General features: G+C 37.5%; 1 protein-coding gene across 3 annotated transcripts in view; it reads right to left on the reverse strand.

Annotated features, from left to right (window-relative positions):
* Nucleotides 1-3,008: 3,008 nt before the first annotated feature.
* The window catches only part of POLA1 (DNA polymerase alpha 1, catalytic subunit), a 179,655-nt gene continuing 171,408 nt past the window's right edge, over nt 3,009-11,255 (reverse strand). For 2 of the 3 annotated variants that reach the window (XM_053387009.1, XM_053387007.1), the window contains one exon: nt 3,009-4,202. In XM_053387009.1, the coding sequence (XP_053242984.1) occupies nt 4,039-4,202 (164 nt within the window). In that variant the 3' untranslated portion in view covers nt 3,009-4,038. The remainder of the gene's footprint in view (nt 4,203-11,255) is intronic. The other variant, XM_053387010.1, reaches the window with a different exon arrangement.

The raw sequence follows: 11,255 nt of genomic DNA on the forward strand, positions 1-11,255 counted from the left end.
TAGGTACAAAAATATTTTTATGGAAAAAGAACATTTGCCCCTGGACATGATTAACAGTAGAGTTTGAAGTGCATATTTTACTTTAAAGAAAAGGGAATCATTATCAATCCATTACACATTAAGAAATGTCACTCAGTCATTTTTATTCATTCGGCAGAAATCTTTGTAAAAGCCGGAATCATACTTCTGCAAGCAGCAATTTTGTTAATCCAGGGGGGTTATTACTCTGGTCCCTTATTAGGATCTATACTACTGCCAAGCAATCCTATAACCGTCTCAAAAGAAGTTTACCTTCATGTTATAAAACCAGTAGTGGTATTTATACTGTGCAATAATTAGTGTATTACTTGAATCCACTAACAGGTTCATTTTATCTCTGCACAAAACCTCTAGTCTGCTTATAGAAAGCTTGTGCCTCCTTTGGCGCTGTTAAAGTAGTGAAAGAGTGAATGAAGGCTGGTAGCACTTTCTCTTTTTGCCTTGCCTTAATTCCCATCTCTTTTTGCTCTCATCCAATTAGTGCAGTGTATTAAGCAGTTTATCATCTCATAGTCAGCTATTGAGAGAAACAAGGCGAACACTTTGCAATAGAGCCTGCTCTCCTTTGACACCCTCAGGTACTTACATATTCCACTGTGCTATGAATAATAGAGGAAGAATAGAGCACTAATTCCCTCATCAAAGAATGCCTTGTCTGCTGCTTTGCTCAACAACACCATTCTGATCAAAAGAAAAGCAATAAAGCTTAGCATAACAAAACGAAACCTACTTATTAGCTTAGTGGTTAAATTAATGCAGAGCCGCTGCTATTCAAAACCAAGGTTTGAAAACAGCCTCCAACAACCTGATAATGCTGCCTTCGGGATGAAGGAATTTTAATCTGAAATTTGAAGCTGGCACAGATGAGTTAATCTATTAAACAGCTATAAGAGGGGCGCAGGATGAGCGGTTCAATTAAGAAATATTTAGGTGCTCGACAGAAGAGAGGCAAATAAGGCCAGAAGAAAAATGGGCTGAAGTTGAGAAATAGGAAAAGTCAGTTTTCCTCCCAGCAAAATATTATTCTGGCATAGGACAAAATAATTTGATGGGTTCCTTTCTTCTTTACTAACACATAAACTCTTGTTGTGAAGTCCAGCCTCTGGGCTTACATATCAAAAATTCTCACCCTCAACAAAACTTTAGAATATTTTTTTATCAGCATATGGGACAGAAATATGAGGAGTGTGGCCAACTCAGTCTAGAACATCTCTGGGCAAACCAGACTTGTTTTCTTAGCAACCTCAATTCAGTTGTAGCATGTATTTTACATCACATATTTTACATATTTATGAAAATCAGCTTACATATACTGTAAAAAGATGGCTTCCCATTTCCCAGCCTTTCAAGGGTTAAAATGAGGTGAAACATTCAAAGGCGGCTGCTTAGTCAAGGACACACATCTGGACTCTTCAGATTTTGTCTGTCTTAAACACTAGATGTTACATTAAGTTGGGAAAACAAGGTTTTATTTAACCTATTCAAAACATTCTTCCTCTAATAATTGAAGATAAATGCGAAGTGCCATTACGGCATACGTATCCTTACTAGATTTTCAAATTTACATTTTTAGAGAGAGAGAAGCATGCTTGAAGATGATCTTTTGCCTCTTTTTTTTCTATGTGATAATTGGAAAGTTTGTGAAAAGACAAGTCTTGCTGGAAATAGCTCTAAAATGTGTATCTGTATACAAATAAGTTATTTTTCATTTTGATCATTAAGACATGCCTATTTCATATCATATTTCACAAGTACATTTATTTTGCTGGAAAACACAATACATGTGTAATGCTTTTAAATATATATGGCATTAGCCAACATTTCTCATTAGACCCATTGAACTCAATGGAGCTAATTAACTTATATGCCCATTGATTTAATGGGTCTCTTCTTGACTATATGTAAAGTGAGCATCACCCATTGCCTTTTTCTCACTCCATTAGAAATGATGACACACAGGCTAGGTTATTGCAATAGGACTACCTGTATGATGTGAATGGAAGTAACCAAGCATGACTATCCAATTAAGTACTATGGAATAGGCATGTTGGGGAAAAGAGTAAAAATGGAATATTTGGCTCTTTTGAATATAGGAACTCATTTGCAAGAGAGTTTCTCCATTCACTTCAATGGAAAGGTCAGACATGCATATGCCTTTCTTATGCATGTGGGTCTTCTCTACCAAAATATAGAAGCCTTTGCAGGCAGGGCAGTTCTGCAGGCTCATGTTTCCACAAGTGGTACTTGAAGCAGGTATAGTTAAGAACACACAATACCCGATTTCTGAATGAACCAGATACATAAACTATTAACAGCTGAATTAGATGTGACACGGCTGTCCAAGTCTGCTTATTTGTGTCAGCTCCACTCAACATGGGGATATAGGTTAAAATTTGCTTCACAATAAGTCCAAGGCTATTTAACAGTGTGAGGGGGATATTCTTAAATCCCTGAAATGTGTCACTGTGTCTGTATGTTGATGATGACCAAAGGTTTTTATGTCAATATATTAAGTTTGCATTCTGCCAGCAGATATGTGCTCCTGGCTCCCACCGCAAATTTCACCACCTCCAAGTTGAGACTGGTTTGGAACTCCCAGAGCTTGCATTTCATTCAATGTGCTTATTAGGTTGCTTTGTACTAGAATGCTGGCCACAGTTACGAAGCAGATTCTATGTCCCCAATTTAAAGGAAGAGAGACGTTTTACGCTATTCTATTAACTAGGAGGTATTGGATTACATTCAAGATTAAATTGCCTTATTTCAGAAGAGCATTGGGGAAGTATCCTAAAAATTTTGCTGTTTGTCAATGAGCAAGTAAACACAATTGAAAAAGGCTGTAGTAGCAATGTCACCAAAAGTGTATTCCCCCACCCCTGAAGTAAATAATTTAAAGATGAAAATGTGTAGTGTAAATTGATATCACTGTGATATCTCACTGATATGTTGTCGGCGCATACCCACTGCAATTTTCTTACATTAAAAAACTTTATTATTTTCCTTTCAACAGTATAAAACTTTACACACACATTTAGAAATACTTTAGCATGCACCAATAAATGACGTTAACCTTTCTGTTCATTATTTTAATGGCGGTAAACAGATTAGACACCATTGTTAAATCTCTCTAAAAACTTTGCCTTGGCTTTATTTGCTTTATACAATATAGACGATACTTTTATTTGTTGGCCAAAGTGAGTTCCATTTTTATGTCGTTTCCATTTTCTCGCCACAGCAAGCACTGCTGTTTATTCTGTTGAACCCAAAGGAACCAAAGTGTAACATTTAGATATGTGTGTGTGGTATGAAGAATCTGCTACATACATACAGTCTCCTTGCCCTGTACAAAAGTCAATTGGTGCTTTAGCATTCATTTCCATGTGGTTACTCTGCGTCTTTACAGCACAATATTTATTGTTTGAATGAATACTGTTTTGTGGAAAAATTCCCTCAAATATAGGTTCAAAAATAAAGATCACATTAGAATCAAGTATTAATAGGAAGAATTTGGCTTTAGCATTGTTTTTAACTGCTGTGTATATGATCATGAAGTAGATAAATTGTGAAAAGAGAAAACATTAGTGCTCCTACTGAGACCTCCACTAACCTCTTTTCCTGAAAGCACCTCTACTAACTACCCTGGAGCAAAGTCTAGGATCACTTACATTCCAGCAACTCTCACTGGAAATTATTCAATTAAAGAAGCTATTTCTCCACCCCTTTCTTCCCTTCTAGGTCCAGATATACAACAAATAGATATTTATTGAAAAGTAAGTGGTACAGGTGTTCAGTATATATACTGACTTTTAACATGACATTTTAATATTTTTTACCATTGAATAAAGCCAATATTTGACGTATACTTGTGTGTTTTTAAACAAGATACAACAACACTAGTGTGTATCTATAGATGGAAAACTAGAAATGAAAACAAGGAAGATATTTGCCTACAAAAGAGTCCACAAAAGCCTTTTGTTCCATTCTACCCACACACAGTGCTTAAATACTGGGATCTCCCACAGATTTTACTATATTGAATGTCTGAAAGAGTTTGCCGAGGTTCACTTCAGAGTAGCTGCTCACTGACAACCATTTGTCTACTGTGCTCTTCAGTTTTTTGTAGTTTTCCTTGGTTTCTTCCAGCATGTTGTTATTCACACAACCTGTTGGGAGAGAGAAATAACAAACTGAAAGATCAGAAAAAGAAACTCATCATTTTATAGCCACTAATCCCAGGACACTCTGGCCTTTTAAAACACACTCTGGTACAGGGTTACCGACTCTCAGAACCCAAATTTCCCAGACTTCTATTCAACATGCTTTTTTACTGAGCTTCCTCTTCTTCTGATGCTTACCTTTTTTTCTTTTCTTTTTTTAAAAAGTACATTGGTCAGCATGTTTAGGAGAGTGTCAGACTTGTTACTTACAAAGAGACTGAATCCAGCTCATCAGGGAATTAGTCAACCCACCTGTCATGCCCCAACTGAATTGGTGCTATACCTTCTGTCAGTAAATGTCAGGAAACACTGTTTGTCCATTAATGCTGAATAAATGGGGGTGGGAGGGGGAAGAGAAAGAGGATGAGGGAACAGTTTACCAGAACCAACAGATAGTAGCTTCTCTTTAAAGAGTTTAATTTTTTAAAAAAAAGCAGAATGCTGCTTAATGGCATGGTTGCCTGGCAATCTGCTTTCTATGCACTGAACCCTCTTCATTGATCGGATTACTGAAAATATTTGCAATAATGCAGGATACTGGGAACTTGCCTTTACGTGCCTATTGCAAAGCATGTGGAAGTTACTGCAGAAAGGTATTCCCGGAAACTATTAAGATAAAATGCGCATTCTTCCCATATCTCAAACTTCAACTTTTCTTTTATTTTACAAGTCCATTTTAAGTGATAGGCCTGAATCAGAACATATGAAATTATCTTGATGCATTTTTAAATGTATAGTGGTACCTTGGGTTAAGAACTTAATTCATTCTGGAATTACGTTCTTAACCTGAAACTGTTCTTAACCTGAAGCACCACTTTAGCTAATGGGGCCTTCCACTGCCGCCAGAGCACGATTTCTGTTCTCATCCTGAAGCAAAGTTCTTAACCTGAGGTACTATTTCTGGGTTAGCGGAGTCTGTAACCTGAAGTGTCTGTAACCTGAAGCATCTGTAACCTGAGGTACCACTGTACTTGTGTATTTACACCACTTGAAAAAATACTTGCAGATACTCCCCCGCCCACTGTAAGTGTTGTGTGTATACTTTAAAGACTGTGCAAGTGCAGTGGAATAGCAAACATGTTCCGTGTTTTGTTTAGATTTCTAGAGAGCCTTGTTTGCTTTCCTGGCTATCATAAAAAAACAAGTTAAAAAATAAGAATGCCAAAGGGAAGAAACACGGGTCACACTCTTTATCCTTCTAGCTAATATAATACACTCTGCAAGCAGCTCTCTAGGTTCTCAGATAGAAGCATTTCGCATCACCTGCTACCTGGTCCATTTAACTGGAGCTGCCAGATATTGAACATGGAACCTTCTGCATGCAAAGACATATGTGTTTGTTCTACCACTAAGCTAGGCTCATTTCCCCAAAGATTCAGTGATTCAAACTTCAACATTTCATCATGTTTCCCCCACTCAGAAAATGCACACATATTGAATATAGTGAGTTTAAGCGTCTATGGACTGCAGGTTACTTTTGTGCTGGGATATTTCAAGGGACTGAATTGTTTCAAGACATAGGAGCCTATAAGAGAAAAACAACATCACAACCACCACCAATTGCTTGGTAGTGAACATCTAGTTTGTGTTCTACTGAATAGATGAACTGATTCCAATTTGAATGTTTCTGCTGTTTTACTGAAGGTGTAAAATGGAGAAATAAGCAATTTAAAAAGTAGGAAAAGGATCATATGACTAGACATTGTATTTTACTGAAAGAAACTGAGATGCATGATCAATAGATCACTCACCGATAAGCTAGCACAGCATAATATTGAATAATATATATATAACCACTGAACAAGAAAGCCTCCAGTTGAAATATCACCTTTGCTAAAGTCAGTAGTTGGTCTTAGCCAAACCACTATTGTCAGAGGCCAAATTTGCCATCTGCAATATGGGAGCGATAATACTGGCCCTTTTTAAAGGGTGTTAAGAGGATTAGCGAGATAATGCATGTTAAGTGTGTAGGTACATAGTTTGAGAGTCCTCTTAGATCTTGCTTTGTACTTAGAATCTCAGCATGGAGTCAGGAGTGCTTTTGCATAGCTTAGGCTGTACTTCACTCTTGGAGCAGCACCTGGTCACAGTCATACAAGGCTGGATTATTATAATAGGCCGTATGTGGGGCTACCTTCAAACTGTCCCTCTGCCCTTAGTAGTAGAATCTACTCTGTAAACTATCCTTCAATATTAAAAGTGCAAAAACAGGCAGCACAGCAGATAAAGGACTAAATCCAGAATTCCATCAGTGGAGTTCTGGCCATAGAATGAGATGCTCTCCGATCTGAGCTCTCCCTTTCCCCCCACAGCCCTGTGTGATCCCTGAAAATGGGTTGAGGCACCCTCTGGAGCTGTGTGGTAGGTAGCACGGCAGTCTTCAGGAGGGCATGTTTGGATCCAACCTAATCAAAAAGCCAAGGGGATAAAAAGTCTTTTTGGAAATTCCTTTTGGTACCCCAGCAGTGTATAAATTTTATGAAATGAATAAATAAATAAGTCACAGGCTAGTCAACTGAAAGAGCAGCTGGAACAAATAAATGTTCACTTGGTATTTAAATGCCATTAAGCAGGGGACAAAGGGCTACTGTCTGAACACACATAAGGCCCTTTCCTACGTACCTCTGACACTGAGTGAACAGGCCAACTTATATGGGATATGGTCCTCAACTATCCTAGTCCCAAGTCATTTTGGGCCTAAATAGTGATAACCAGTACTTTGAATTGGGCCTGGAAATGGGCCAGAAGCTAGCGATACTGCTACCAAAACCCTCACCCAGATCTGGTTAAAATGGCTGCTTGTGTTTTGCACCAAGTTCCCAAACACTTTTAACTTTAATAATGCATATTATACTAGGAAGTCAGAAAATCTTAAAATAAATTCTAATATTTTAAAATCCTTTTTGGTGGACAATTCTTAATCTTAATTCAAGGTTTTACTGAAAACTTAAAAGCTGTCTTACATGTATTTCTTTATAATGTTTTATCCCACTCTCGCTCTCAGGGTAATGTGGACGGCTTTCTGCTTCCCTTTTTTCTTAGCAGTCCTTGAAAAAGAGTAACTGAGCTAGGTCCCCCCTGTTAACTTCACGGCTAAGTAGGGATTTGAACCTGACTCTACCCCACTCCTAGTCTAAAATCTAAAATTCTCTACCAAATGGGCAGTGCCCATTGCAGATATGGGAGTCCCAAATCCTGCAGCTTGAGAATGCCATGTATTCAGTCTTAGTTCTTTCTCACTGCAAAAAAAGGTCTGAAGAGGATTTTGTTCTTCATTTCCTGCTAACTGACTGCTTCTATTTTGTTGGTAAACGTCTTTGCACCTGTCACTGAGGTATCAACCTAGTGTTCCTCTGATGTCTTCATACAGCTCTGTGTGAGGAGGTATTAGCCCGTTTACCGGCACCAAAGAGAATGGCCATTGGCCTGATCCGGCAGGCTCTTCTTATGTTCCCATTCTGCCATTAAACCATTATCCCAAAGCATTAAGAGATCTGCTATCATTAAATACCCTATACAAATTGGAAGACCACAATGGTTGAATATCCAATACATCAGGATATTCTTTAATTGCTGAAATATGCTGAGTATCAAAATTTTAACATCTAGGCTTTAACAAAATGAAGGCCACTATATATGTCACTATATTGTAACTGTGTTGCAACATCAAATTTCAAAATGGGGGTAGAACTGTCCAGAAGCAGTCTGTTGCATTTGGAATACAGTGGTACCTCGGGTTAAGTACTTAATTCGTTCCGGAGGTCCGTGCTTAACCTGAAACTGTTCTTAACCTGAAGCACCACTTTGGCTAATGGGGCCTCCTGCTGCTGCCGCACTGCCGGAGCATGATTTCTGTTCTCATCCTGAAGCAAAGTTCTTAACCCGAGGTACTATTTCTGGGTTAGCGGAGTCTGTAACCTGAAGCGTATGTAACCCGAGGTACCACTGTATAATGTGTTACTGAGCAAACAATATGATATTGTTCAAACCATTTTTAGTCCCATAGTCCAGGTACACGTGTACACAATTGTAGACTAAGAGTTGTATCCAACACAGGTCTGCTCAAAATAAGACCCATATAAATGAATGAACCTAAGTAAGTCATGTGTATTAACTTCAAGGGGCCTACTCTGAGGACTAGCAGTGAATACAACCCTACAACTGCAATCCTAAGTAAACTTAGTACAGACTTATTTCTGAATAAACCTGCTTTGGATTGCAGGGTTTCCCCTCTACTGTTTTCTACGCTCTACCTCTGTGTTTCTATTCTGTTTGACATCAAGCTACATTTTCTCTTCATTGGCTTCATATGGCTTTGCCATATTTTATATAGCATGGATTTTGTGAACTGCATCTAAATATACACATTTACTCATATTAGACCTGTTAGTTATCTCCTTTGTTTTTTCCTTCCATCCCCCTTTTTGTGCTATCTTAATTAGATTGTAAGCCTGCGAGAAGGGCTTTGTCTATTTTATCTTTGTACAGTGCTTTCTTCTTAGGCACTGTATCAAATCATCACATCATCATCAAATTTACACTGGGAGACACAATTAAAAAGCGTTTCTGGTTATCGCTACAGGAGCTGCTCAGTTTTGTTCACTATATTTAAACATCAATGATGCAATCCAAACAGAAGTAAAATATAAATGGAAGGAAATTAAGCAACGGCTTGTATACAGAGAGTTATATGAATGTGTGCAAAGTGCTACACGCACAGAGGCTGTGTTGCCAGGTCCCCTCCTCCCGCAGTGACAGTCCCTTGAACATAATAAAATTACTCTGGAGAGCTCTAACCTTTGGGTGGTCATCTTAGCACACATGGGGAGCTGCTGCCCCAAAAAAGGGAAGGGGTTTGAAAAAGTCTTGTGCAGGGAACTTAGCGAAGATGTCCAAGGTAACCCCCTCTTACAAACATTTAAAAATATTACTGCTACCGAGAGTCAAAATTAAAAAGAAAGAAATCTAATGAAGTGTGCTAATGGTAGAAAAATAAGGAACTATGTGAAATCAATGAGGGGATGTTTTATTCTGAAATATAAAACAACAAAGAGGATCCACAGTACAGTATTAAATTCAGACCACAGCTATATCTGCAGTATAGCAGTACTATGCATTTGAATGACAGAAGTGCATCCGATGACTGGGGAGAATAGATTTAAAGAACTGTAGTAATATAGAGGAGGGAAGATGAGAGAGGACACAGCTCCTGATGTGTTTACCTCCTCTGCTGATGGGATATTGACTTTTCCCACCAGGTTGGTTAGAAAGGGGACTATTTGCGCTGCCACACAGCAGAGTAAGAATGACAACCAGCATCACTCTGTGCTCTTCTTAGTAAAAGACAATTGTGACCGCTGTATATCACACAGCCAGTCAATACTTTCAGGTTACCATACCATCCAACTTGGAGATGCATATAAAAGCTCACTTTTTCTTCCTAAATGAGACTTTAATCAATAGAGCAGTTAATCCTTTCTGAGAACAAAGTTGTAATATGACTGAAGTGGCATGTGGAACATTTAAATATATGTATGGAATACGGTTTTATAGCAGCTGAAACCATAGCTCTCACAGACTTTCTATATTTATATTAGGGAGGGGGTGGGAAAACCCAAATACCTCTTTCACAATATCCATACAAAATGAACACAATGCAGACCAAAACAATTTTTAATAGGTATAAAATAGAGACCTTAAATATTACTAGGATTTTAATGAAATAAATGAAATAAAATTCAGATAGCATAAACAAATCTTTAAACCTAATTGGAAAATGGCCCTTTTCTGGTAACTGAGATGAAACACTGATTGACTTAGTTTGATGGTTGCAGCTAATATGATTGTGATCGTTCAATCTTGTTTCAAAATCTGAATTATATAATTTTCCTTTCAATAAATGGTGCCCACATAAACTGAAAGTAGAAACCAAGTATTTTTAATTGCTTTCATTTATATGGAAGGCTTTTATATTTTACATATAACTGAATGGACAACCAGGGTTTTTCATAATATTATTATTAATCAGCAAACCCACTCAATTATTGTGTCAAACAGCTTAGCTTTTATTAATGTTCAGTGTGTATGTTGTGTGTGCACACACAAAAATATATTGTACATATATTCAGTTTTAAATAGCTTGGCATGCACAAACATACATACTTAACATATACTACTACACTTGTGTCTTAAGGACCCAGTGCATCATTCATATTTAGTTCTCATGCTAACAGTTTTATTTGAAGACTTAAAGAATATGCTAAATTAGAAACCATTAGGAACCATATTTTTACTTCACCTACTGGTTATTGTATTTTAATTATAGCAAGCACAGGCGCACAGGCAGCAGTCTCTGTTCTAAATATCTGTGTTTCATTTATTTCTTTGCAAAGGTAGCAAACAACAGTCAGTCATAATTGGTTCTGTCAGATGTTATACAGTCAGTCATAATTGTCTCTGTCTAGAGGTGTGTCAATTTACAGCAAGTTAAATAAATATTCTGTCAATTATGAAATCAGTTAAGGCAAGCCTTTTTTAATTACATGGGTTCCCCACTTTATAATACACAACACCCTTATTCATGGCGTTAACCTTAGCTTTGCCATTTCTACTATGTCAATATGAAGGGAAACATAACTAGCAGCAATACTAAGAGATGAGGCAGCTATATAACATAACTGCTGGTAGAACATCAGCCCTTTAGATTAACATAAATGGTGTTCTACTGTGTAGACTCTCTGCTAACCTATTCGTTTGTAGACACAGACCAATGAAGTCTTATATCTAGTTCGAAAGACATGGCACAGAAATGAAGTTACATCTATTTCAACAGGACTAATTTACATATAATATGCTGAAGATCAGAGAAAGTGACAACTAATACTTAAGGACATCTAAAACTGTGTTACTGGTTTTGACAAATGCACTCAAAATTCTCTCCATTCTTCACCGCGTCCCAATGTTTCGTATATACTTCGGGTTAGAGAATGCTATTTTTAT

The sequence above is a fragment of the Podarcis raffonei genome, chromosome 4 (assembly GCF_027172205.1).
Source record: "Podarcis raffonei isolate rPodRaf1 chromosome 4, rPodRaf1.pri, whole genome shotgun sequence".
Classification (NCBI taxonomy): domain Eukaryota; kingdom Metazoa; phylum Chordata; class Lepidosauria; order Squamata; family Lacertidae; genus Podarcis; species Podarcis raffonei.